Source organism: Trypanosoma cruzi, genomic scaffold, assembly GCF_000209065.1.
Source record: "Trypanosoma cruzi strain CL Brener 1047053516405 genomic scaffold, whole genome shotgun sequence".
NCBI lineage: Eukaryota > Euglenozoa > Kinetoplastea > Trypanosomatida > Trypanosomatidae > Trypanosoma > Trypanosoma cruzi.
This window is the reverse complement of record NW_001849532.1, coordinates 102,149-130,047: the sequence shown is the minus strand read 5'-3', so window position 1 is coordinate 130,047 and position 27,899 is coordinate 102,149. Positions and strand designations below refer to the sequence as shown.

At 55.6% G+C, this 27,899-nt stretch overlaps 4 protein-coding genes and 2 pseudogenes across 4 annotated transcripts, besides 22 other annotated features; all 6 read right to left on the bottom strand.

Annotated features, from left to right (window-relative positions):
- Positions 1 to 558: part of a sequence feature (areas not merged during assembly with more than two copies in the genome that could not be assigned to a particular haplotype) that runs on past the window's edge.
- Positions 559 to 1,401: a sequence feature (heterozygous, non-Esmeraldo-like haplotype).
- Positions 800 to 855: a sequence feature (T-rich).
- Tc00.1047053507747.130 lies at positions 983 to 3,811 on the bottom strand (annotated as a pseudogene).
- Positions 1,402 to 7,017: a sequence feature (areas not merged during assembly with more than two copies in the genome that could not be assigned to a particular haplotype).
- Positions 4,589 to 4,608: a microsatellite.
- On the bottom strand, positions 5,124 to 6,407 carry Tc00.1047053507747.114 (annotated as a pseudogene).
- Positions 6,890 to 7,522, bottom strand: Tc00.1047053507747.110 (mucin TcMUCII, putative; the record flags this gene model as incomplete). Its single annotated transcript, XM_813286.1, has 1 exon — positions 6,890 to 7,522. The coding sequence occupies one exon, from the start codon at positions 7,520 to 7,522 to the stop codon at positions 6,890 to 6,892; it is 633 nt and encodes a 210-aa protein (XP_818379.1).
- Positions 7,018 to 7,901: a sequence feature (haploid, Esmeraldo-like haplotype).
- Positions 7,902 to 10,064: a sequence feature (areas not merged during assembly with more than two copies in the genome that could not be assigned to a particular haplotype).
- Tc00.1047053507747.94 (uncharacterized protein) lies at positions 9,319 to 9,555 on the bottom strand (the record flags this gene model as incomplete). The annotated part of the gene is made up of 1 exon (XM_813295.1): positions 9,319 to 9,555. One exon carries the CDS (start codon positions 9,553 to 9,555, stop codon positions 9,319 to 9,321), a length of 237 nt encoding a protein of 78 aa, XP_818388.1.
- Tc00.1047053507747.80 (mucin TcMUCII, putative) lies at positions 10,023 to 10,682 on the bottom strand (the record flags this gene model as incomplete). The annotated part of the gene is made up of 1 exon (XM_813285.1): positions 10,023 to 10,682. The coding sequence occupies one exon, from the start codon at positions 10,680 to 10,682 to the stop codon at positions 10,023 to 10,025; it is 660 nt and encodes a 219-aa protein (XP_818378.1).
- Positions 10,065 to 11,184: a sequence feature (haploid, Esmeraldo-like haplotype).
- Positions 10,872 to 10,891: a microsatellite.
- Positions 11,185 to 26,115: a sequence feature (areas not merged during assembly with more than two copies in the genome that could not be assigned to a particular haplotype).
- Positions 11,295 to 13,908: a mobile genetic element.
- Positions 14,216 to 18,674: a mobile genetic element.
- Positions 18,674 to 18,723: a mobile genetic element.
- Positions 18,675 to 22,981: a mobile genetic element.
- Positions 22,787 to 22,981: a mobile genetic element.
- Positions 22,907 to 22,929: a microsatellite.
- Positions 23,161 to 23,667: a mobile genetic element.
- Positions 23,462 to 23,481: a microsatellite.
- On the bottom strand, positions 24,180 to 26,168 carry Tc00.1047053507747.10 (surface protease GP63, putative; the record flags this gene model as incomplete). The annotated part of the gene is made up of 1 exon (XM_813284.1): positions 24,180 to 26,168. One exon carries the CDS (start codon positions 26,166 to 26,168, stop codon positions 24,180 to 24,182), a length of 1,989 nt encoding a protein of 662 aa, XP_818377.1.
- Positions 25,919 to 25,969: a microsatellite.
- Positions 26,081 to 26,109: a microsatellite.
- Positions 26,116 to 27,899: a sequence feature (heterozygous, Esmeraldo-like haplotype).
- Positions 27,685 to 27,707: a microsatellite.

Genomic DNA, 27,899 nt, shown 5'->3' with positions numbered 1-27,899 from the left:
CATGGCGGGCATCGTGCAGCCGCGGCAGCCGGTCTCCAGCAAAATGCAGAGAGTGTACCACACGCATCCATCCAATGGCACCGTGATTCCCACCGCAACGGCACACACGCAACTGCCTCGCCATCTCAGCACGGGACACACAAGCCAACTTACCGCCGTCCCCAAGGCACTCCTGCAGTGCACTGTGCAAATAATTATGACTGTGTGTGTGTGCCTGTGTTCTGAAGAAGCAGAAAATTAAAAAAGCTCAAAAAAGCGCATCAACACAGCAAGAGGCACAGCTGACCAGCAGCGATGCATGCGGCACGGCCCCGACATCAAAAATCACGCACGGTGGCAGCATACAAACATCGAATAAAAAAGAAAACAAAAGAAAAACACGGCGGCAGGGTGTGGCTGTGTGTGTGTGTGGCGCTGCGGGTGTCTGCCAGCCCTGGCCGCAAAAACAAAACAAGAGGGAAAGAATTGTGTGCGCCGCCCCACCGGCCCTCGTCGCACGCCCACACGTCACGGCTCCCTCAGCGCGCCGTTCGTCGCCGCCCCTCCTCATGCGTGCAGCAGGCGAGGCGCACAGGGCCGTCGTCATGAGCGTGTCGGTGGGTGTGCGAGTGGAGCAGTTGGGCGGGAAACACACGGCACCCCTCACAGGAAGAGTGCAGCAAGAAGCAATTTAAAAAGAGGGAAGAGTAGAAAAAAAAAAAACGTCCATAGTGATTGCCCCCAAAAGCAAAAAAGAAGGAATGGGGGAATGAGCAATTAAAACAACAAAACAGAAATATAAAAAAACACGAAAACATTTAAAAAAAGAAAAAAACGCACATAAAATAAAAAGAAAAAAAAAAAAAAAACAAGAAAGTAGCAAACAGGAAATTAAATTTAAAATAAGCAAAAAATGAAAAATTATCTGAAGGGAAAAATTGGTTCTTGGACGCAATTCTGTGCAGGGGAGGTCGCGATTGTTCCACGCGGCAGCCAGTCACCCCTCACTGAGCCGCAAACCCCCACAGTCCCAACAGCAGAAGAAGCAGCGGCAGCACCCTCCTTTCACGCACAGTGCCGGCATCGCTGTTATTCCCCTGCGACAAATTTCCAAGACTGCTGCTGAGGGCCGTAGCATTTACGTCCCTGTCCTGCGGATGGATCTGCTCCTCCTCCTGCCCACCCGTTCCTCCTGCCGTCTCCCCATCCGCACCAGAGCTCACGCTCGCTTCAGGTGTCAATGCGGGTCCATCGTGCCCCTCGCCTTTAGCGGTAAGCACGTTTGTATCTGCTGTGGCGGCGGTATCACCCACGGAAGGTGTGTGTGGTCCATCCCCCTGTATCGTATCTGCACTCCCCTCCCCCACCGTTGGGTTACCGCTAGACGAGAAAGCGCCATCCACATCTGCATTTCCATCGGAAGATGTTTCAGAAGCCAACTGCTGTACGGTCTGCCCCACAGGTATGGAAGTCGAAGCAATGGAAGCTGCTTGGGATGCACTTCCACCGTCCGCACCTTCACCTGCATTCAAAGGTTCCTGTCCCGTATGCGGCGTTCTGCCAGAAGACGGCAACACAATTTCCTGCGCATTTTCGGTCTTCGGAGGCGTAATCGGGGCTTTAAGTGCATTAAGCGCAGTAATCTCATCGTCAACCAACGGGCGGTTGTACAGCAGGACGTTCGTCACCGTCACAGACACGCCTTCTTGGCTCTCTGTGTTGCCTCCATCCCCTCCAATGCAGAAGTGGGAGATCTTTTTATCTTCCGTATTTTCCACTTCACATTGCTCATCTCTCACACGCTTACCATCGACGTACGCGGAGCCCTGAGTGCCGTTCTGCAGCACAACGGCCACTTGGTACCGTGTTGTATCCGTCTGTGTCTCCCAATTGCTGCTGTGCTCCTTGACCGCCTTTCCGTCACCACACAATAATATCCACTTCTTCTCTTTGTTGTTGTACGACAGTCCAAGAAGTACTGGATTCTTATCATCATCACTCATCTTCACACCCATCAAAGAAATAGGACCCTCCTTCGTCGGCTCACCGTCGATGGACACCGTCGCCACAAGAGTGAAGTTGTAGTTCGCAAAGTGGTACAGCTGATTCTCCCCCTGCGCGCCAACAGGCCACTCCGCCCACGCTCCCCGGAACTTCACGCCATCAGAAGACTCTGTAGTCTCTGCTACCGCTGCTGGCACTCCTCCTTTCGTTCCCTTCTTTACTGTGGCGTTCACTCCAAGGTACTCGTCCCTCCATGTGTCATCAGAGAAGTTGCCGGACAAAAAGCCAACCAGCCCATCCGTGATCTTACTTTTTTTGCAGGCGCTATCAGGTGAGGTAGCCTGCACAGCGCTCTCAGAAGCGCACAGCTGGGAGACATGTTTGTCCACTTCCTTCCAGCTCGCCAGCACCTCCTTCACCCGCTCCAGCTGCGCAGTCAGACGCACAGACCAAAGGCTGTTTGATGATTCTCCATCGCCCTTCTTCTTCTCGTACAGTGCAATCAACTCCTCCCTCTTATTACTATTCGTTTCACTTCCAGCACTTTTGTACAACAGGGAGCTGGCGGCAACATCTTCGTCCCCTTCCCGGATACCGGCCCAATATCAACAATGTGCGTATTGTCCGTCAGCCAAAGATGGAGTTCGCCCCTTCGATTATCTTTCTTGGCATACACCGGCAGAGTAACGAGCATCACTTTCTTATTATCATTGCCAAAGGTCGCTGTGATGAACCCGCTTCCAACGGCCTTCTCACTTCCGACCTTTTTGTTGCCCCACACGCGCGAGAGTGTCCCGAGTGCCTCCGTCCACGTATTCCCCTTGTCACCGGACTCGTACACCCTGCGGCGGCCATCACCACACGCAGTCATCATCATGAGCTTGTCCTTCTCCCACTCCACGACGGAGGGATCACCGCAGCCATTGGCAGACATCCCCTTCGACAGCTTACAAGTCACAATTTTCTTCGAAGTATCCAAAGTGTACATGAGCAGTGAGAAAGTCTTTCCACCCGCAGCTTCCTTCTGCACAGGTTTCTCCTGCGTGCCTTCCACTGGGAACACAAGCGTACCGTCCTTCATCTTAACACCCGATCCACCGCCGCCAATCAAGTGCATCGAGGAATCGTGTTCGCCCTCAGATAAAGTGCCGACCGGTAGCTGGTTCACATCCCATTGGATTTTTTTTTCACTGTCATCTCCTTCGGCACTGACTGTCCCTTTCACCAGCAAAAGTCCCCATTGAGCTGCAGTACTCTCCCGAGCATCAGCACCAGCATTCCCACTGTATTTTCCAACAAGCATGTAAATATCATTTCCATTCACAACTGTTGTTGGTCGGCTCACATCTACTTTCTTGCTTGGGGAGCCGCCTTCCTCCAGAACTTGTATCACTCTGGCATCCTTCAGCACTTCCTCCGGTTTGTTATCGTCTTTTATCGTGAGAAGTTGGGATGCAACGCCAGTAAAGGTATCTTCTCCATCCTTCTTGCACTGCACCTCGGCAACGGCAAATACATCACTTCCAACTTTTAAAAGGCTGGGAACGCCCAGCAATTCCACGGTTACACCCTCATCACCAACACCAGTGATGCCCTTCCATTCAAACTGGGGATCAGATGGCTTCCCCGCAGCTTCCGCAGCCCCACCAGTGTCGCAGCACATCAACACGACGAGGAAGAGCGGCACCGCGGAAGTAAACACACGCTGCGACATGTTGGGGCTCTGCCGCTCACTCTCTCTTCCTTCCGTCCTCCTTCCGCTGGATCCGGTCACGCGGCGACGGTTGTGTGTGCGGGGTGCCTTCACGGCAGCAACACGTGAGTGCATATAAATATATATGTGTGTGTGGGCGGTGTGTGTGCCGTTGTTGGTCCTTTCAGTGCCTTCGAATTTCACAGTGGCGATTAGCGTTTAGTCGTAACTTCCTTCCTAGCGTGTGTGTGCGTGAGGCGGAGAGAAAAGAGAAAACAAGCCAAGCAAGGAGGTGAGACAGCGAGCACCGTCACCCGTCCACTGTGAGTGGCATCACCATCATCCCCGCCGCAGTAACTCCCAACAACAACAACTCACGCACACAGACACAAGGAACAGCAGAAGGAAGATGACTGCACCGGGAACACACAGCGACTGTCACCACCAGCAGAAGCCACGGCGGGCGCTTCTGCCACGCGGCAGCATACACCAGGCGACGCTCACACACATAAAAGAACCAGCGGGTGGCAAAAGGGCACAGCCTCCCCCCGCAGCACCCACGCGCTACCGCCGCCAGCCATTTCACCGTTGTCTCCTCCATCACACCCGCTCCGCCGCCGGCGCACATCACCTCGCACAGCCGGGGAATCCCTCGCCATCAAATACACAGCGGGAGAGGCACCTCCAGCCGCTGGGCGGGAATCGCTCCGCACCTATCCGAGGCACCGTCAATGAAAAAGCACATTAGTCAACTGTTGCACGCCGCCAACATCCCACGCCCGCATCACGAGAAGGGGAATAAATCGCGTGCACACGCCATCCCTCATCCCAAGGGCCGCAGCAGCCAGAATCGTGTTCGTGCGTGCGTTCATTCTCAGCGTTGACACCGCTCCACAGCATGTTCAGCATGGCGTGTGTGTGTGTGTGTGTGTTTCAGCGCCTATAATTGCAGAGCAGCTGTGCGCCACAAGAGAGTCAGAAGAAAGCAACGGCAGAGAGAAGCGGATGGCACACACACAAATTACTCATACCATCACACACACACACGCAGCCCGCGGAATGGATCCACTCAACCACAACACAAGTAAAACAAAACAAAAAGCCGAAGCGTGGGATGACCAGCGCACACACTCTCATTGCTCCCGTAAAGCAAAACACACACACAGGGAGAGAGAGAGAGAGAGGTCGCCCACTCAATGCAATGGAAACAAAAAAGAAACAGTTACGGTGCTCCGCCCATGCAGCCAGGCAGGACGGCAGCGGTGCGTGTCGTGCAAAAGAGAGCACCAACGGGCCTGCATGGGTGTGCATGCATATATACAATGGGCACATTATGTGTGTGCTTCGTGGGATGAGGTGAGGGCGAGAGTCCATGCAGGGGATACACACAGAGAGTGAGAAGGAAGAGTGTGTGTGCGGGCGGTGCATGGCGCTCTCTCCCTCACTCTCACGCGGCCACCACCGCAACAGCAGCCGCACACGCAACAACAACAAGAAGCAAAAAAGGGGAGGTGGTGTGGGGGACCGCGGTGCTGCCGTCACTGTCGCCATGAGAAGCTGTGTCACGTGTTTTGTTGTTTGTGGTTGGCGCTGTTGAGGATCCTGCACTCTGAGATACCGTATCGTATTTTTTGGCTGATGCAGCTTCACCATCGGAATTCATGCCGGGTGGTGTGGCGCCTTCAATGGATTGTCGGTTCGGATGATTGCTGGTTGAAGTGCCTTCTGTGCCAGTGTCAGACCGCACGGCTGTAGTTATCGTGGTGCTGTTGTCGCTGTCGCCAGAAACGGTTGTGCCAAGTGTGTTACGGGCGGTGGCTGCTGGTATTGTTTGCGATTGGCTGCCAGCAACAGTTTCATGCTGAGCTCCTTCTTGCAGTAGTGCTTTACCGGATCGTTCGTTATTGCTGGAAATGTCCTTCGCAGCGCGCCCTTTTCCTAGAGTGGAAGTCGGACCATTTCCAGTTGTAGAGGTGGATGAAGAATGTGTTTGTTGTTGACTGACAGCTGGTATATCTTGTGTGATACCTGCGCCGGTTGCGGCTTTATCCCCCGGTGAGTCCTCTTCTGTGTCCCCCTTAGGTGGTGTTTCTCGCCCCACCACTGGCGTCAATGCCGCTGTTGATGCTGCTTGTTCCACTGTGCCTTCCTGCTCCCTCGACCCTCGGTCTGCTGCTGGTGAATGGCTGTCGCTCGTGGAAGATCCGCCCAATTGTCCTTCATTCACGGTGGTTTTCACTTCACCCTCCGCAGCTGCAGCATCATCACCACAAACACCACCACCATTTTCTAATTCTGTTTTTGCGTTGGGCGACTGTTCTGGCGCATTGAGATCGCTTTTCCCTCCTGTTCCCGCATCAGTGTGATGCGGAACATGAGGCACTAATTCATGCTGATCCTGTACGACTTCACGCCCCTCTTGTGCAAGAGTTAAGGCATCCTTAGATTCATTTAAACCCACACCCACACCAACACCGGGAAGTGAAGGTTTGCCACCCGTAGGAGCAGAACCCGGCAAGTGACTTCCACTGCTCAGAGAACTTCCATCAGTGACAACTCCATTATCACCATGACCCCCAACTGGGGAAGAAGGTTGACCAACACTCCCAACAACAGCTTGGCCGGAATCCTCTCAATCATCCCCGGCATCGGCCGACACCGAAGAACACCCGCACCACAGCACGCAGAGGACACACACCAGCAGCACACGGCCAGTCATCGTCATCGCCATCACTCCTGTCACTTACGTGTGGCCTTCGGCACAAACTAACTCCCCGTCAACAGAGAGGGAAGCAAAAAGATAGACACAGCCGCTACACCACGCACAGCCACCGCACAGCAACAAATGGCAGCACCCCAGCAGCAGCAGCGCACACACCACGAGACACATGGAATCAGTACGATTGCTGAGCTCGCACACCGCCCCGCAAACCAGAAGTTTAAAAAGCAATAAAAAACAATAATTAAAAAACAGAAATTAAAAAAGAGAAAAGAAAAACAAACCCAGTGCTTCAGTGCGCATGCTTATGAGTGTGTCCGCGATGCGTTCAACGTGGCGGATGCGGGGCACAACGCGGAGCACACAGCACGGCAGCAGAAGCAAGTGAAGCAAAACACAATCATTATTTCCTCTTATTTTATTACAGTGGACCACAACACACGCGCACAAACCCCGCGGTTGGGTGCTGGCACGCACAGCCCGCACACACCTCTTCAGCCCAGAGCGGCGTACGCCAGCGCGGATGCGGCGAGCAGCAGCGGGGCACACACCCACGCAGAGCTGCTGAGGCTGCCGTCGATTTCGCGAAGACGTGACGGTGCGCGGGTGGTCGACACAGCTGGCGCCTCTGTAGTCGTAGTGCTTGGTGCATGTGTTGTAGTGGTCGAGCTCGTGGTTGGTGCCTTTGTTGTGGTAGTGGTCGTCTCGGCAGGATCGTCGACATTCTTATTTGCTTGTTCTGCGGACGAACTCGCTCGGCTTTCGGAACCTGTCGTGCTTTCAGTACCCTTTTTCTCTGTCGTATTCGAAACTTCATTTGATTGCGGATCTGGATTGGTCGAAATTGGTCCCCCGCCTTCAAACTTTCCCTGGCCGTCACCGGACCCAAGACCTGACAAATCTGACGGCATGGGTGACTGCAGGCCCTCTGATACAGTGGACGATAGGCTGGTGGGCTTTGTAGTAGCTTCAGGCTTCTCTTTAGTGTCAACGATTGGTGCCTGTGCTGTAGTCGTCGTGGTCGTCATGGGCGGAGATTCAACCGGTTCAGCGTTTGCCGCGCACACAGAAGGGCAGCAGCACAGGGCAAGCACCAACAGGGCGCACAGCAGACGGCACGTCGTCATCGTGAGTGTGGTCGTTCAGTGGTGTGGAGCTGATCTGCACAGTGAGGGACATGGAGAGCAACAGGGGAGACGAGAGGTGCGGCAGACACACACAGAGGACACACCACATGAGGAGAGGGCAGCAGCCAGGCATGCAGCGTACGCCGCACACCACACACGACACACACTCCATTCCACGGCAGCAGGCACACACACACACACACAGCCCTGACGCAACACCAACACACAGATGGAAGAGGGAGAAGCAAACAGGAGCGGCACACAGGGCTCCACCGCATGTACATGCGGCGAGAGCGGTCCGTCGTGTCGGCACCCCTCACGGAGGGTGCGCACACACACAAGAAGGTGCAGCGCACACAGCAACACAAAAGCAAAGTAACAATTAAAAGGGAGAGAACCCCGCACACCACGTGGATTGTTGATCCACGGGAAGTGCAGCCAATATTCAACACAAGCAGTTCATTTGCAGTAGGCCTTCGTCCACATTCATCGCACTCCATTTCATGCAGGTCCGGCCACCACCGCAACAGGAGCTGCTGAACACGCAACAAGAAACAATAAAGGAAGGTGGTGTGGGAGACTACGGTGCTGCCGTCACTGTCGCCATGCGAAGCTGTGTTTATATTGTTAGTGGCGGTGGCGGTGTCCCTCTTGAACCCTTCACTGTGGGCTGCGGGGGTAACTGTGCCGGCTGATGTGCCTTCGGTTTTGTTGTTGCATTCTTCTTCTCCACTTCTTCTGTGGAGGGTTCGTCGTCCTCTCCGTTCAGATGGCTCGCATTATGATTGGTCGTGGTGGTGCTGGCGGCGGCGTTAAACTCTGCAGCTGTAATAAATGCAGTGCTGTTGTCAGCCTCGGCAGCAGGCGCTTTGTCTTCACGCCGGTACGTTTCTGTTTTCTCTGCAGCGTCAGAAAGTGGAGGCTGTTTGGGAATCTCCTGCACGGTGCATTCCTCTCTCCAATCTAATGCAGCAAAGCCGCCATTTGAAAAGGACGATGACTGCGATGGCCTCTCGTAAACGGGAGATGGTGCATGCTGCACGGTGTCTTGGTGTGCTGCAACTTCTTTCCTTTCTGCCTCATCTACACCAGCTGCTTCTACTGCAACTTCTCCTCCCGATTCTTCTTGTGGTGCATCACCCGGTACTTGTGCGGAAGTTGTGTTTGAGCCCACATCGTGTTTTGGCGCTACCCTCGCCATTCTCTGGCCATGGAACTTCATGTCGGCTGTCAGACCCTTCTGCCCCTTGCGGCGGTTCCTGCCCCCGCCGTTTGTCTTATTTGTTCGCCCGGTACTGCGGCTGGTTTTGTTGGTTGTGATCCTTTTCGCCCCCCAATGGCAGGCTGTGTTGGGGGCTGGGCTCCTCCCTCTGTCCCACCGCCCTCCGATGACTCAGCGACTTTCAACTTTTCATCCTGAGCGGATTCGTTTTCCCGACTGCCGGTGGCGCGACTGCCATCCGAAGAGGGCAATGCTCTATCCCTTTGGGGCGCGAGTTCCAGGCGCCCCACCGTGGCAGGAGCCATCAGCATCTGAGCCTTGCCTTTTGAACCATTCACAGTTGACTCCTCCCGCTGTCCAACACCACTCAATGCGTCGTGTGACTCCGACACATTCGTTTTCATTTCGGGCGGCAAATAACGCCATCCCGCTGATCCTCCACATACTGCCGGTGCCGCTGGTGGCGCTCCGCCTTGTCTTTTCCTCGTTCTAACGGCAGGCGATCTACGCGGCTGGTGACGCATCTCGTTCAGTGTTCATTGGATTGCAGCATACCCCCTTATCCTCAGCGGTGTCAGCAGCAACAGCAATCCCTTAGCGCCTCCAACGACGACGGCCATCCAATTACGCACGCATTCCTCCACGGCGGACGCATTTGCCCTTCCTCCTGTCCTTCTGCGGCCATCCATCGCGCACTCCCTCCGCAGCTGAGCACGCCACCGCGAGAGCTAATACTCACCCTTACCGCTATCGCCACCACAGCACGCAGAGGACACACCAGCAGCACACGGCCAGTCATCCTCATCGCCATCACTCCTGTCACTTACGTGTAGCCTTCAGCAAAAGTAACTCCCCGTCAACAGAGAGAAAGCAAAAAGATAGACACGGCCGCTACACCACGCACAGCAACAAATGGCAGCACCCCAGCAGCAGCAGCGCACACACCACGAGACACATGGAATCAGTAAGATTGCAGAGCTCGCACACCGCCCCGCAAACCAGAAGTTTAAAAAGCAATAAAAAACAATAATTAAAAAACAGAAATTAAAAAAGAAAAGAAAAACAAACCCAGGGCTTCAGTGCGCATGCTTATGAGTGTGTCCGCGATGCGTTCAACGTGGCGGATGCGGGGCACAACGCGGAGCACACAGCACGGCAGCAGAAGCAAGTGAAGCAAAACACAATCATTATTTCCTCTTATTTTATTACAGTGGACCACAACACACGCGCACAAACCCCGCGGTTGGGTGCTGGCACGCACAGCCCGCACACAACTCTTCAGCCCAGAGTGGTGTACGCCAGCGTGGATGCGGCGAGCAGCAGCGGGGCACACACCCACGCAGAGCTGCTGAGGCTGCCGTCGATTTCGCGAAGACGTGACGGTGCGCGGGTGGTCGACACAGCTGGCGCCTCTGTAGTTGTAGTACTTGGTGCATGTGTTGTAGTGGTCGAGGTCGTGGTTGGTGCCTTTGTTGTGGTGGTCGTTGTCGTAGTCGGTGGTTTTGTTTTCGTCGTGGTTCTTGCGGGAACATCTTTGGCGTTATTATCTGTTTGGTCAGCGGAGGAACTTGTGCCACTTCCTGGTCCTGTAGTGCCATTATTAACTTCTGTCTGTATCGTATTGGGCGCCTTATTTGACTGCGGTTCCGTAACGGTGGAACCTCCCTCTACTGCACTTTTTCCCGATTCCGCAGAGGACCCCAAACCTGGAAACTCTGAATTACCTTTCCCCAGTTTATCCTCTGATGCAGGGGCCGCTGGACCGGTGATACCCACATTAGGTGCAGCAGCCATAGATTCAGGTGAAACAGACGACAAATTGGGGTCTTTTATATCAGCTTGACCTTCAGTGGCCTCCTGAGTGTCTCCCGCGCACACGGACGGGCAGCAGCACAGGGCAAGCACCAACAGGGCGCACAGCAGACGGCACGTCGTCATCGTCGTGAGTGTGGTCGTTCAGTGGTGTGGAGCTGATCTGCACAGTGAGGGACATGGAGAGCAACAGGGGAGACGAGAGGTGCGGCAGACACACACAGAGGACACACCACATGAGGAGAGGGCAGCAGCCAGGCATGCACCGTACGCCGCACACCACGCACGACACACACTCCAATCCACGGCAGCAGGCACACACACACACACACACAGCCCTGCCGCAACACCAACACACAGATGGAGGAGGGAGAAGAAAACAGGAGCGGCACACAAGGCTCCACCGCATGTACATGCGGCGAGAGCGGTCCGTCGTGTCGGCACCCCTCACGGAGGGTACGCACACACAAGAAGGTGCAGCGCACACAGCAACACAAAAGCAAAGTAACAGTACAAAAAGGAGATCCCCGCACACCACGTGGATTGTTGGTCCACGGGATCTGCAGCCAATATTCACCACAAAGCAGCTTATTATCTTGTTTTGGTTGTATGCTGCTACAACAACGAGTGAGTAGCGCAAGGGCCGTCCGTACAAAAGTGGCAAGTATTCCGTCTCAAACGGACCGTCGTGCAGGCTGGGGCAATCCCACACAGTCGCAGTCCATATTCCCAACGACGAGGGCATTCCCGCAGTGGATGAGGCAGAGTCTCCCGTGGTCCGTCGGGGGATCAGCAGCCCGTGGCGTCTGTGATGAGGCGGTGGCGGAAGAGCCTGGTCCATCTCGAGTACCCGCGTTTTTGCTTCCTGCGTGTCTTGTCTGTTGATGCGCTTGGCATTTTCGATAGTGGCCTGCGCGCGAGGCACCTGTTAAGAAGACGGTGGTGCCATTTTGGCATCCGCATGGGAGGCCCTCGCAAACTATTATAACGCCAGGCTGAGCACGTCGGGCATGTGCCCTCATACTGTGGACGGACAAGTGCACTCTGCTGCAGGTTGGGCAGGAGGACGTCAATCCGCCGCTCGCTGGCAGGCAAGAAGTTGCGGTGCTCATGTCGGGAAAAAGGTTCCGGCGGAGGCAGAGGCGGGCCGGTCACCGCAGTCAGGGAGGGACGGCACCACCGACACAGAGGGTTCCTTGTGATCCGCAGGGTGCGTGCAGGCCTGTCGAAGAGTGGGCAGGAGTCGCATCGCGCCTGTGCGCAGTGCCGCCACTCGGGGACCGATGTCCGGGTCAACACCAGGAATAGAGTCCTCGCCACACTGACAGGCGCCTGTCACGCGGTGTGTGCGCCTTCCTTTTCCTCCTGGACATCCTTCCAGTTCCGTCGCTTCACTGCAGTGAGGAATTCCACATGCCAGGCATTGACGCAGTCCTGCGGGAGGGATCGTGCCATGACGGCATCAGCGTCCGCTGTCACGTTGCGTGGGATTCCGCAGTGTCATGGGGAAAATAAGGAACCAATAGTGCGACCTCGATCCACCAGTGAAAGCGGCACGGTACAAATCTCCTCGCTGACGTCGTCGTGCACCGCCAGCGGGCCAAGGCGGAGTGACTCCATCGCCGAGAGGGAGTCTGTGGCGACAGGAACTCGTGTGGGCGATTGGGATGCTGCTGCCAGGCGGGGAACTGAAAACTGTCCGAGGCCATGCTCAGTGGCAGGACACTCCGCTCGGCAGGTGCATGCAAGGCTGCCAGCAGCTGTGCGGTGAGGCCCCACAGGCAGCCCGGCTGTCCGGGGAGTCAAGTGGCATTGCAGCGGATCCAGATGCATGCAAACTGAGAGACAACGTGCCGTCCATCCAGCGACCTGCGTCATACAGTCCCAGAGAGGTGCAGGCCGCTTCAAGGGCCGATCGTCTCACGCCGTCCAGGACGTCCTTGACGTGCCGTGGCCGGAAGACGCCCACCCCGCTGCAGCTCACAGTGTCCCGGGCGAAAACTCGGTGATCAACAAGAGGGGCGCGGATGCGGTCCGGGGAGATCCCCATGTGGCTGCGGACGCGTCGCAGTTCCTTGAGGACGGCATCTCCCGGCAGCAGAATGGTCGTCGCTGCCTTCCCAGGTATTGACGAAGGTGTGGTTTCCGAGCATACTGCGCCACGCACGTCCTCAATATAACGGAGAAGTGAGAGGCGTTTGTGCCGTGTGGGTGCGCGGAACCCAACGATCCTCCGTAGCGGTGCTGGACTGGCGGCCAGGTGGACAGAGCTATCCTTCGATGATACGCGTGGGACGAGCGATGATGTGCAGCTGTCGCCGTGCCGCACTTCCAGGCTGTGGAGGCGAGTAGGGGCCGACACGGTGCGAGTGCCTCACCGCCGTGGTGCAACGCACCGTGAACGCACCCAACGAGAAAGGATCGCATGGTGTGCTGGGACGCACCAGCTCCTGCGCCCAGCCGCAGCTGACGGCGGCGTGGCACGGTCTGCCCTGCAGCGGCGGTGACGTGCAAAACAAAATTGAGTTGTCGATCAGTCGCGTTGCCGAGCAGGCGCACACTGTGGGATTGACGCGTGGCTTCCCACCGCCCAGACGATGGTCGGCCGTGTCCTCGTCAGACTGTCGGTGTGACGAGATGCAGAACAGAGCGGCACCGCTCCTGTCGGCGCTGATACTCAGACTGTGCCCAGCAGCCCATGTGGCCACAACGGACACGGCAGCTGGCACTGCCGCACCACAGGCACGGAGGTCCGCACACAACGCAACCAGCGTGCGGTCGTCAGCGTGCATGAACGCCGAAGCAAAGTGAATGCTGTCCAGGCGGCGCAGCAGTCCATCCACGTGGCGGTGGAGGAGCTGAGGCCGCACGACGCTGCATTGGGCTGCCACAGCTGAGGGAAGCCGCTGTCGGGAATATTGCTCGCGAGCACTCACCTCAACGCAGCTGCCTCGCAGGTGATTGTGCTACCAGCGTTGGGCGCGACGGCCCACGCGCGGGAGCCCGCAGAGCACAGCCAACACTCGCCCATCGCCAACGGTGTCGAACGCAGTCGAGATGCCGATCGGGACGGCGAGAGAGCGGCGACGGTGCAGCGCGGAACGACGCCCCTGCGACGCTCGCACTCCACAGCGATGCACCCGCTCAGCCCTCGTGCCGCTTCGTCACTCACAGTCGTCACCACGTCCGAGGCCGTGCGTCGTGGCGTGGATCCAGGCTGACGTCGGTGGTGTGCCAGCAGTGCTGACAGGCGGCGGTGGATCAGTCCTTCGCTCACACCTAGCAGGACAAAGAGCAGCGTGAGTGGCCGACAAATTTCCCTGTGCGGCGTGTGTCCTTCCCGTGTCTGCGGATGGGAGTGGTGTCCCCATTTCCCAAGGACTTCGCAGAATGCCGTCGACGAGGGAGGTGTTGATCATCTTTCTTTGCGAGCAGCGGGCAGCGGGTACAAGATGGCGCAGAAACGCACTCAATACGCCGCCGGGGCCAGGGGCCATGCCAGGCAAACAGTCGCGGATGGCCGAGTCAGGCGCACACGGCGCGAAGGGCCAATCCATATTCCAATCACCAGGGGGCACGCGAGCACAAAATGTGCAGGCAGCTGTGGGGATCGCAGCACGTGAGACGCGGACAGTGTGACGGACGAGCGGGTTGCCTGTTGCCGAATTCCATCGGCGCTCACCAGCGCTACACATACTGTTTGCATGCCGTACGCGACACAAAACGGCAAAAGCTACTGCTAGGCGGAGACATTGAGCAGAACCCAGGCCCCATAGCAGCACTCAAGATGAACGGCTCTTCTCTCACGCCGAACAAAATTGCAACTTTAAGGGCAAAATGAGCAGACGTTGATAACCATCCAGGAGATCCGGAAGCCGTCGAAGCAAATCGCCAGCATGCACACTGGGGATTACGTGCTCCATGCACAAGCGCGTATCGGCAAGAAAGGCGGTGCTGGTGCGGAAAACTCTCCGCTCCAGGCATACACCCCTCACCATCACTCAACACGATTCCGGCCTCGGCATGGTGGTGCTCCAATTCGCCCTGGAGCAGAACCGTGGCCTCAGCGTAGCGGGTGCCTACATGCCAGCGCCACCGCAAATATCGCAATCCTTTAGGCGGTTACTAACTGCCTTCCGGCCTCGGCACCGCTCCTTTTTTGCGAAGATTCCAACGCGCATCGCCCACAGTGGGAGTCCTTCCTGGAGACGCCTCCAAGCGACGTCGCCGTAGAATTTTTACAACGGTGCGCGGATGCGGGATTCAACTCGGTTGACACCCCTGGCGAGACCACGCATGCCCGTGGCAGACGAGAGGAATCCTGCACCAATCAAACAGGGTCAAGGCACCTTGCCGTGTCGGATTGGAGAGCCAATGTGTCGCCACTCAGTGACCACCACATGCTCACCTTCACGTTGCACCAGGCAAGCGTCGACAGCATACCCTCGGCGCCCCCTTCGGTACGCCGAGTTTTATACAGCTGGGGAAGTGCCAGTGGGAGTCCTTCGCCAAAGATCTCGACGAACAAATTCCAGCATACGAATATAAGAAGCAGTCAACCAACGTAAACGCTTTTACGCGAGTGCCTGCAGTTTCACTTCAACAGCATTGACTGGGCGGCATGCACAAGGACGGTCCCAAGCTCTGGGATGGCACCCTTGCGGAAGCGGAGCGGATTGCTGCCGACTGCAAGGCCCGCTGCCTGCGGCTGCCAACGCCGACCGTGAGGCGGAGATCCAACGGACAAGGAGTCAAATTTTCCTCCTACTCCGAGAGCGCTTGCGCAACACGCATCCACGGCGCATCAGCACGCTGAATACAGGCAAACCGCTCTCCTGAAAATACATTGCGGGAAAAAAAGGGAACCATCTCCACCATCCCCCACACCAGCGTAATGGGCGATGGCCACAATAATTCCAGGACAGCACGAAGAGCAGCGGATGCTCTCAATCATGGATTCCTCCCATATCACCCCCTCGCAGAGCGGTTGGGTTTTCCAAAGATCAACGCGGACAGAACAAGTCCTTGAACATTTTTTCTCTCTCTCCCATCTTGGGCCGCTGAACAACAACGAGTCGGCCGCCTCATCTGCGACAGGCTCTCTCCCCCACCCCTCTTGATGCCCCTTTCAGTCAAACGGAACTGCTTTCTGCGCTGCGTAGTGCGCCGTACGGCAAGGCCCCAGATCGCACGAAGTCTACAGCGAGGCACCACGACATCCTTCGACGAAGCGTCTCCGATTCCCTCTCCGCTGCATTGACCACAGCTGGACGACCGGCACGATTCCGATCGGGCGGAGACAAGCCACCATCGTCTCACTCCTGCAACCCGGCAAGCTGCCGGCACTAATGGCTTCATGTCGACCCATCAGCCTTACGTCCATCGTGAGCAAGGTCGCTGAGAAAATAGTATTGAGGAGACTGCTTTAGGTATGGATGTCTCATCCCCACCAGTACGCATATCGTAGCATGCGTACCACGGCGATGCAGCCGGCACACTTGATACACGAAGTGGAGCATAACAGAAATCATTATTTCCAAGTGAACCTTCCCAAGAAGAGCGGTGTTGGCACTCAACTCCACTGCAGACCCCATCGGACCCTGTTGGTGCTGGTAGACTCCAGCAAGGCCTTTGACTCCATGGATCATCGAGTCCTCAGTCGCTTGCTGGCCAATATTCCGGGGGCAAAGCGCCGAAGATGGCTTCGAAACTTTCTGTGTGGCTGTTACGCAAGACACGAGTGGCCAATAAACTCAGTGATCGACGTCCCAAGCTGCGACGAGTTCCTCAGGGGTCCGTATTGGGACCGTATATCTTCTCCCTCCACGCACACCCGCTCCTCACGCTGCTGAACAGCTTCTCAGACGTCGCAGCAGACATGTGCTCGGACGACCTCTCTATTATCGTTAATGGGACAGTCTCGGCAATTCGCCATTCCCGCAGCCGGCATGGTTCTCAAACAACTGCATGCGTGGAGTCAGGAAAATGGCATGGCCACCAACCCGTCGAAGTGCGAAGCCGCTTGGTCCACACTCTCCACGCACACGGAGTCAGTCTATGACCGCGAAGGAAAGTGGCCCCTGGCAATGAGACTGGCTGCGAGATTCCAGTCATGACCATTGGGTCGTTACACACTACGAAGCTTCTTGACGTAGATCTACACCCGTGACTGTCACTAAATGCGGCGGCCTCCAAGCACTGCACCGCCGCATTGCAGCGGATATCCCAGCTGCGCTGCATTGTGCACAAAGAGGCGGGGCCGTCGCAGCATGACCCACGCACGTTCGCCATCGGATACGGTGCCTCCAGCTCACCTTATGGCAGTGAACTCATATGGGCAGTAGCGACGGATCCCGCGAGGAATGAGATGCAAAAGACGCACGCAACACTGGCACGCACTGTGAGGGGATCTCCGAGCACAACTGACACAAAATCCGCCCTGCTGCAGGCCAATACACCGTCGCTCCATGTCCTTTGCCTGCGCACGCGTTTCAGATGGACCGGATGCGGAAACACCCAGCCTGTGCCTCTGCCTCGCGCCTGTTTCCGCACCTCACCGCTATCTCTCGACAAACGTTGCGCCTTCGTGGATGCACGCACACAGGACTACGGCGCCACCGAAGACTCACCACGCGAATAGCAGCTCCTTCGTGGCTCCATTCCTCCCTGGTCCGCGGCCTCTGCTCACCGGGTCACCATCGGTGTGGAGCTTCCGGTGGACCACTCGATCACCGACGAAAAAGAGCTGATAAGGGAAAAGCGCAGAGTCAGCGAAGAGGCTCTAGCGCCGCACGGCCACCGATCGTGGATACTTACGAAGAAGGGCGGTGTCGGCATTCCCACGTCAGCCGGGATTGGTATACTGCTCTAATCCCTGGAACTTTCGAGGGTAATGGAGAAGGTCAGTACCAAATGCGGCACACGCCCATGCAGCCGCACGACGGAATCCCGTGCACTGCTCCCGGCCATGGAAAGGCTGATTGCCCCTCGTATCCAGCACAGACATAAAACCCTGCTTGTGGTTACAGATAGTCAGTCTCTTCTAGCCGCCGTCACCAAGGGCCCGCGCAGTCATACCGACTGGACGGAGGATCGGCTCTGGCAGCGTCTCTTGTCACTGACGCGTGCCGGCTGGTCCGTGCACCTGCAGTTTTGCTACGAACATCGCGGAGTACATGTTAACGAGCCTGCAGATCACTAGACGAAGACCACGGCAACCGGGCAATACACGGAACATGGAATAGCACCCATACAGCGCACGGACCTGCTGACATGCATTAACACCCAGCTCACCAACAAGTGGCGTAGTACCATGCATCAGGACACCCACCACTACCTGCTTGGCGACGCCAGGCCATCAGATCCAGGCGGCAAGCACCTGATCACTCAGGAAGCCCTCGACCAACAGGAACGGATAAACATTGCATGAGCAGGGTGCGGGGAATCCGAGCTCTGGGGTCGACTATACAGGACTGTAAGAGACTGCACGAAACAACGCCGTTTCCGCAACATCTCACCGGAACACTCCGCTTTCATGCGCTCCAACGACGATCCCACTGCAGCGGGACGGAAGCTGTTCCCCCGACGACAAGGGAGGCCGATGCACCGCCTGTGGAGAGACGGCCCTCCACACGGCGTCGGAAGAAGAAATGCCCGCACTGTGACGCCACACTGGTGAGACACACGAACCACATCGGTCACTGTCGGTGCCTTCATCCGGAACGCCCTCCACCGCTTCCCGACCTCCACCGCGATTGCTGCGACACGGTCTTCCCTACACAAAAAAAGCACCGCACAGCACAGAAATCGCCGCGCACAAAACCCAGACGCTGATCGGCACCGCAGCAGCAGTGCCAGGAGGCAATCACTGCTACCGCAGGATCAGCCAGCCTCCACAAGCGCAACAATTAGCCCGCAGAAAACATTGCACCATCTGCTTCCGGAATGTACAGAAGCTCTGGCTGTGCGCCAACGGCTGGACATTAAGAAGGACCTTTGCACCGAAAGGTTCTCCCAATGGCAGCTGCCTCATAGCAGAAAACTCATGTCGCTGCTCGACCACCTCCTCGGCACCCTGATGACATCGTTTGGCCAGACGTGCCAGTAAGGAAAAAAAAACTTACGAAGTGGCAGACTTTGGTTTCCTCCAGCCACAAGACTCCGCCGCTGCCCTTCGCCAGTTCCTGAAGTGTAAAAACACAACCGCGTCATATGCCTTCTGCGCGGTTTTCCGCACACCGCACGTAGGCAAAGGATGCCTGCACTCCGCGAGAGTCTAAAAACTCATATATCCGCCGCAGCTCCCACGTCAACGCGTGCAATTTCGAGCTGCCTTTATTCGCCGCTCCTCGCAGCGAAGTGTTGTCCACCCAAACGTCCATGATGGATGGCAAGATGGCGGGAAAGGCCGATAAGGCTAAGCGTACCGCGCGCGCCTCGGCCTGCATGATAAGAAACCGCTTCCTCTCCCATTTTCCTCCGGCAATTTTAACGTCGCTGGAGTCTGGAGAATGAAAACGGCTCCCCATCCACGGAGCGATGCGTCCGTGATGATGGCGACAGACGCCTTTTCCGTGGGCTTGATGATTCGATTACGATTATTCTCGATGATTTGTCGCAATCTCTCGCCCAAACCAACCGCTGACGGCGGAAGGTTCGCCGGGGATGTCTCCTGCACAATCCCCCGGTTAATTGCGGATAATCGTCGTCGCACTGCCTTGATGAAAAAGTGGCAGTCACATAAATGCGTGCCCAAAATGGCCGCTGCGTACAAAAAACGTGACGCCATAACCTCCATTTCCGCGATGGTTGAAGAACTGAGCGCCGACATGGCGCATACAGACCGGACAAACTTGTCACTCAGGGATACCGTCCGGCGAGTGTGATCAAACTGCGCCCCAGGAAGGTGTGCTGCGTGGCGCCCCATTCGCGTTCCTCCCCTATCGTGGCGTGACGGCCGTCCGCATTACGAAGCACTTGGGCTTCCCACAATGTCACATCGCTTTTCGACCCCGCAATACGTATATTATCGATCCAAACGTCGGCACGCAGCAATGGAGGTGCAGTCCAGAGAGGGTGAACCACCGTCGTCACCCCCGCAATTGCTGAAATGATAATCTGGAGGATTTCTGGGCTGGCCTTGTATCCCATTGGGAGCCGTGTGAGCTCCACCAGCGTGCCGTCCTCCACGCGGCATCGAAAGGGATGCCGACTCTCCCGCAGCAACAAAGACCGGAAAAAAGGATGCCTTTAAATCCAGGCAGGAAGCGGCCTCAGCCATCACAGGCAGCAAATAATGGGAAATGTGTAAAAGAGGAACATGAGCCTCATAAGGGTCGTCTCTGTTCTTGTCGCGTGGCCACGCGATCCATCGTCGTCGTAAACCGGTGGTTTTCTCCTCCAGAACCGAAAAAGGTATTATCCATCCGCCTGTTATTGTGGACAAAGCGTCCTCGATTATTCACGCTTCCTTCAACAATCGCGCGTCAGCGACCGGAATCCTTCGTGGGCTTTTGCCTGGTGTAAAAGAGGACGGAGGGAGAGGGGACCGCCCGACGAGTCCCCAAACTTGCATGGGTCTGTCCAAGGTAGTCGGGTTCAACGGTCCCCTGATCAACTCCAAATTCAATGCGGGCACGTTGACTTGCTGTAACGGGATAGCGTGTTCACCTCGTGGAGTGGCCAGTCGCGTCCTTGTCGCGCGTCTTGTTATTGTAGCAGCATGATTTTGATTAAAATCATGGAAAAAACGCTCCTCTGCTCTCAGCCAGGGTTCCTGCCCTTCCGCCGTTTCTCCCTTCACATCAATGTGACCAGCGACGACACCTGGGTCAGCATTGTGGTGTATCTCCACAAATATCAAACAGTATTCTGGGGAAGGTCAAACGGATTGACGTGCTTCGCCAACTGCGAGATCACGTGTGGATTCAAATTGTATGCCTCTACGATTTGAGCAGCGTGCCGCAACGCACCGCGTTTTGTGGAATGCGCCGTGGCATTTCAAGGAGCCAGAACTCGTTCGACTTTGGCAGTCGTCAGATTCGTGAGCTTTTCGTTTTCTTGAAGTGTCCTGCATAGCTTTATAGTGTCGAAGGCGTCCTGCCCTCGTATCCTCACGAACCGCGAGGCGCGGTGGGATCCGCCCTCGCCGTCTTCGGCGCGACGGACCAATCCAAAATTATGGTCCCGTCCGGCTTCAGTTTAAAATTGTTAGGTGTCAAGGACGCAATCTCGGACCAACGACTCGCCGTTATCCACGCAAGTCGAAAACAACCCGTCGCTTCCAATCGGTCCGGCTGCGGATAACTTGATTCATCTCTTCCTCTGTTAAGGGGCGTGCCTGCTTCGTCTCGGATCGCGCCGCAATTTTTTGTAACCCCAGAATCACCATATTCAGCGGGGTTCGATTCATTTCCAACATGGACCGCAGCATCCTGGCGTACTGCTGTCGGGTCGATGGCGCCACACCGATTGCCATCAAAAAGGCCGCACAGCTCTCCTCGTTGATCGGCTGTTCGTGCGTGCGGCAAAAGGTTGTGAATTGCCCCGCTAGAGACGTTCTCTGCTCCCACGTTGACGGCGCCCACATTTCTCGAGCCACCTCGTTCGCGCTCCTCATATAATTGGCCCAAAGCGGGGATGTCGGTGATTCGTCGTACCACAGTCGAGCGTCGTTGGCGGATAAGCTCCATCGCCCTTCCCGACGATTGCGTCGAGCAATTTGAAAGATCGGGTGGAGCATCGGCGGTGCGGTGTGACTTCCGTGCGTAATAGCCGAAGGTGGTGGAATGGATGGGGCTGCCATCGTCCGCCTTCATGATCGACGGGCAGCCCCTCTGCCGTTTTTTGACGGCCGTCCGCGCTGCGAGTGGCTTCTTCTGGTTGCGTCTCGGACGTTGCGTGTAGACGCGTCGTGCCCATACAGACGACACAGTTGACATTGCATCGGTCGTTGCGTCCCTCGCCGATCGACGAGAGGCTGGGTTGCCCTCGCAAAGGTGTCAGCCTCATGAACGGCGGTGTAGACGGGCGCAAATTTTGGAGAGCGGGATGCCGAGATCGGATGCCATCATGAGCTGCATCCGGAATTCCTGGAGTAAGATCCTTCCCAAATTCATGAAGCGATCGGTGGGATCCCGCTCCGCTTCCAGCGCACCGATCCACGTAACCAAACTGTCAAATACAGGTTGAGCCTGGTCGTCCGCCAGGTGCCAATAATTGTATGCGCCCCGGAGGTCTAAAAAGTCACCGGAAACGCCCTCATCCCATATACGCGGGGCCCAAGTGGTGACGCCAAAGGCGCGGAAATTTCGTCTCTCTTCTTTTGTAGCAGAATGGGCGTCCAAAGAGAAGTGCTGGAGGGCAAAGGCATCGAGGGATAGAAATGTGGTCACCCAAAATTGTCATGAGACGTCTGGGGAATTACCTGCCGTCTCTCTCCCGCCGAACTGCGTTGCGCCGTGCGTGACGACGCACTCACAGTCATCAAGCGATGCTTTCGAAGTAGTTGTTTGGTATCGCCATTCTCGGCCATATTTTGACGCGCGACAGGTCCATCTGTAGGGCCTCTCGGAGACGTGGGGGCGTCTTCCCGGCCCGTCGCCGCCGCTTCCCACGCCGCCTGCTGCGCTTCTTTTGCGTTAACGCGTGCCTCTCGTTCCTGTAGTTGGGCGCGGGTCGCCTCCAACTGCTGTTCGCGACCGGCGAGCGCATCTTCTTGTTGTCCAAAATGGTCGCAGGCCCTTGCAATGTTGGATTCGCGCGCCGATAGGTTGTTACGCGCCTCTTCGACCTGCGAATTAGGCTGACCGTTTCGATTCCGCGCATCCGCGATAGCAGGGGCGTAGTCCGTGATCGACCGCCCCCTTTCAGCCATGATGAGCCATTGGTGGACTCCCAACTCCCGGGCCACCCCCACACGGTGAGCAGGAGCACTTGAGTCCCGAAATTTGGTATTTGAGGCGCCCGGCGATTCGCAACATGTCCTGTGGGGGTTGTGTCCTCCCATGGTTTGACGGTGGATCCCGAGGTCCATCGTAAGCCCGTCGATGTGGTGGACACCGTTAACGTCGCATTGGGCGCTTCGTTACCATCCATGAAAGTGAGCTGCAGCTAAATAGCGCCATGTTGGCGTACCAGGCCGGACACACGGGCACCAATATCACTCCACTCGAAGGCTGTGTATAGAACCAATGCCATTTCCTTTAAACCAAACTGGCTGTGTCTAAAAACAAAAAAAATAATAAATCATATTGCCTCTATCGGCTCCCTGATGCCCTTAAAGTCGTTTATTTCCCAAGAATTCATAAGATAGGAAAAAGTATCATAAAGAAATGCATTAGTGTTATCCGTATATATGTATATATATATATATTCATTAATTAAGGCAGTCAGCTCTCCCGCGATCATTCTCTTCACAAGCTCCTAGAAAACAATTCGTCTTGCCGCTATCAGTTTCGAGGTTAATTCCATCGCGCTCTTCCAAAGAATCATAAGAAAAAAAAAAAAAATAGTGCAGAGATATCTTCGTTTTATCAGCATTTATATATTCACTTAATTATCCAGCCCTCTCGCAAGCATTCTCTTCTAAAGCCTCAAATGTAAAAATAATCTTCTGTGCCGCTGGCCAAATCCTGAAATTTTTTATAGAAACCAAAAAAGAAGATAGGAAGGGAAAAAAGGAAGGTAAAGGTAGAGGCAGTTAAATGCCCAAACGCTTTCTTCTGATTATATATGTATATTCTTTTGACCGTTCAAGTTACCTTTTATACTCAGGTAGGATATGAAGTATATTTATTTAATTCCTTACGAGGTGGCGGACTTTTTTGGGGGTCCTCCAGCCACACAAGACCCCGCCGCAAAAGGTGGAAATCAAAAAAAGGGGAGTTGAGTGGGTGGGAAGGTACAAAATAAAAATAAAAATAAATAAACAAATTATCCAGCCGCCATCGGTTCCCCGCTGCTCTCCCCAATAAAGTCGTGTTCTTCCCAAGAATTCATAAGATAGGAAAAAGTATCATAAAGAAATGCATTAGTGTTATCCGTATATATGTATATATTCATTAATTAAGGCAGTCAGCTCTCCTCGCGATCATTCTCTTCACACGCTCCTAATAAAGCCGTAAAAAATATATATTTTTGTCTATTCGTCTGGCTATTTCTCTGTCTGTGATAAACACGAGGCAGGCCTCCTCCCCTCCAACGCCCGCACGGACCAGTAAAATAAAAATAGTTCATAAAACACATTACAACTACCGGGCCCTCGTTGTGAACCCAGTAAATAACAGCATTTGGCGTCCCGCAACCGCCAGACTCCCAGTTATGTAGAGCGGTAGTGCGGGGACAGGGCTCCGGTAAAAAAAAAAAAAACCAGCCCGCTACGTTCCAATGTGTCCCCGTGGGGAAAAAAACAAAACAAATAAAAAACAGAAAATACAGGCCGGTCGCTCATCGATGTGGCCCCATCCGGGAGCGCGTTCCTTCCACAACTTCCTATTAACAATAATTAACAATTGGAATATTCTGCCATTCTTCTCCGCTCCACACGTGTGGCGACAATGCGAAACACATGGGGAGAATTTCATGGCCTTCTCTCTGGTAAACTCGGCGGCCCATCACCACAGCTCAAACAGGCACCGCCACCACTGCGGCAATGGCAGCAAGGACGGTCAAAATGAAGCGCCCCAAAGCGGCTGTCGCTCTGGCATCACTGCCGTCTTTGGGGAGGAGTAAAACACGACTGCTGCCGTTGGCGGCGATGGTGCACACTTCCTCGTACCTGGGACAATTTATTTTGCCGCCTCCCCTGAAGTACCTCGATTTGGGTGTGATGGATTGACCCGCGGGACAAGACACAAAAATTTCGCTGCCAAGGTACTTCAGAAGCACTTCATTACGACGGCATAAAACCTGCGCACACACCGCAACGACGTTGGCTTGCCATTTGCCACCAACAGCCGTCTTTGCCTCGAGCGAGTCCCCATCGAGGCACCACGACCCAATCCCCAGGAGGGATCCGGGCGGGTCGCCGCTCCCTTCCAAGGCGCAAACCGCCCCCAATGGAGTTCCACCCACCAAAGCGGGGAAAAAAACTGGGCAAGTTTCCGGTGGCTCCGCATAGCGATCACCGACACTTACAAAACATGGTCCAATGGTCTGGCGATCAGACGAACAGCGTAATGACTTGTCTTCCTCATTGCAGAACATACCGGGGTAAGTGACGGGACTTTTCGCTGAGCACTGCTTGTTGAGAAAATCGCAGCCGGCGTTCTTGCCCCAATCCATCGGTTCCCCCATCCCCTGCACAGTCTTGTAGTAGCCGAGGCCCTCGAGCGTTTTCATCGTCAGCTCTGTGTAGCGGCCGGCAAAATGTTCACCAAGAGAGCACATTATCTCGTCCTTCGCGTTGCGCACCGACCAGTGACTCTCCGGCAGACCATCGGGCCCCATCTGCAGCTCCATGCCCTTTATACTGCTACACCTGTAGTGCCTCTTCGCCTCCTCCAGCGTAGCAGTGGATTTCACCATCGCCACAGGGGTGGGGCTGCCGCGCACGCCGTCGACTGCCAGCAGCATGTTGCGCCTCGCCATTTCTTGCACGCTGAACCCGAGGGCATGGGCAATGAAATGCGCAGCTGCGCGAGAAGCGTGCATGCTATACCCAACAAGATTAGGCGTGAACTGCATGGCAGCAGCCACGGGGCGAAGGTCTTCCCAAACAGCACACGGAACGGCCCACACTTCTGAACCCGTTCCAGCAGCCACGTAGAGAACCATGTCCGCACCCAAAATACCAACCCTTCTGTGACTGGGAGGTACGGTGAAGTACTGGCAGCGGCTTCTCTCGCCAAATGCGGGCATTCCCCACAGGACGTTTATGCGCTGAACAAGTAGACGTTCAGCGTGCAGATTGACAGCCGCAGGGATGATTTCATCCAACAAGGTCCTTTTCTTCTCCGCGGTCAAAATGTCATCCGCGGCGCACTCCCCATCACGGCCGGTAAAGTCCGGTTTCGTCTCCCCCACTTTGGTGCAGTACTTCGTCTCGTCCTCCAAATCCTTCACGGAAACCATGATGCGAAGCGACTCCCACCCGTTGTTCGCATCGTCTGCCGCGACGGTGTACGCCTGCATCGCGCCCTGTCCCCGGCGTGGCACCTCACGCACCACCGCAGTCGGCAGGGGGCCGCTCTTCCCCATCATCGCGTCAAATCCACAGCGGTATTGTGTGGCGGGAGCGGCGGCAATGCATCCACTGGCGCAGTACATCAGCAACACCATCACATGCCACAGCCGCAGCGGCAGTGCACTGTAGCGTGGCGGGCGCATGGCGTGAACGAGATGCATCTGGTGACTCGGTGTGGGTAACGGCAGCAGCAATAGCAACAGTAGTAGTATTATTAGCAGTATTAGCAAAGGCCTTGTCACTTGGAAGGGGAACAGGAAGGAAGAAGAGAGAAAAAGGGCGAAGAGAGGCTGCGCCCATAAGAGCAGCAGGGGGAGAACACAGCGCACAGCCAACCAAAAATAATAATAATAATAATAATAATAATAAAGAAATGGCAGTGAGCAAATATTGGACTTCAAAACATATAAACCTCTCAAAACCCTCATTTACGTAATAGCATGCACACGACGGCGGGGAAGCACGGGAAGAAAAAAAAAGCAGGAAACAAATTAAACCACACCTGCGCCAAACACGGACGCAAAGGCAATATTCCCTGTCCCTCAGCGCAACAGCCACGGACACGCCTCGTCTCGGTTAAAGGACACGGATTTTCCCTCGTCCCGCCCGCAGCCAACGACGCACATTTATATATACACGCGACGCTCTGTTTTGCCTTTTCCTCCACGTCATCTTGCACCCGCACATCCTCTACAGAAAGTACGTCCTCTCAACGCAAGCACCGGCTTTCGCACGAATGACAGGCAAAGCAAAGCAAGGCAGTCCAGGAATTGTCATTGCGCGTCCTCCACAAGCAAACGGGTGGGGTGGTGCATTGAGTGTCCAATAATGTCATTATTACTATGTTACGCATCTTGAATGCGGATGTTCACGGGCCAACCACAAAACATTGCTCCGCAGTACGCTGTCTACGCCAATCGCAGCGCCCCATAGCCGCGCCATCGCAACCGCAGCGGTGCATTTTTTCCTCTTGTTTTCTCAGACAAATTCGGCGGCCCGCACGCCAGCAGTCATCGTTGAGCGCGTAAGCCCTACTAAGCGGAGCTGCCCGGCGACAGCGCGGCCCCGCGAGGGAAACACTGCTGGCTTCCCCGGCACCACGCCACGGCGGCCGGCGTTGCCAGGGCGGCGGTCTCCCGTTGGGCTCTTCGCTTTGCGCTGGAGGACTCCGAATGGTGTGTCGCCCGGTCCGCCCACACGACCGTGGGCAGTGCGGGGATGACGGGCCGCAGCGTCCCTGCCCGACAGGCCCGGCAACCGACCGCGGCACGCGCAACGCCAACTTCCACGTGCGTTTTTCGCCGCGGCCTCCGGGTCAGGCGCGTCGCTCCTGCGGGAACGCCGCCGGCGTTTCGGGACGCACTCCGCTATGCGTTGGCGGCGCGTATGACCACATCGCGGTGCCGTGCGGGCCGGGATCAGGAGCGCCGCACGGCAGAATGGTTGCTTTTTGTCCCTTTGAAGAATTGTGCCCGTGTCCTTCGGCACTCAACCCTGGCGCCTCGATGGGGTGGCCAACCGTTAGGCCCTCATGGCGCAACGGGCGTGGGAGAACAAGTCTCGGCAGTTTGCCAAACGCCGCTTCTCAACTGAAAAGGTATTAAAGAGGTAACTTGACATTTGACCTATTCATCGTCTCTTTTGTGTGTGTGTTGTTGTTGTTCTCCTGTGGCACCTCTGCGGATAAAGATGAGATGAAAGGGAAGGAACACTCACACACACCCATACACACAGGGAGAGAGAGAGAGACTGCAAAAGCCAACATGCGCGGAAGCAGTTTTTTTTTTGTTTTTGTTTTTTTTGGTGAGCGGCGTCTTCATCTTCCATTTCTTCTTTTGTGCCCACTTGCGGTTTTGGACTCGGCTCCGTCCCCACAAGTAAAATAACAGGAAAACGCCGCAAAAACTACAAAAAATGACCGACAAGAAGCAGAAACAAACATGCAAAAAAAAAAAAAAAAGAAAAAAGTCCCACCCCCCACCTCCCCCAAATAAACAAAAAAAGAAAAAGGGTTTGCTCACAGGCCTTGGGACTTCGCCCTTTGCGCATGTTGATCGGGCACAGGCCGAAGTAGCACACATGGCAGCCGCACGCTCGCATTCACACACACTCACTCTCTTCCAGCCATCTATGCCCACTGAAGACAAAAAAAAAAAAGG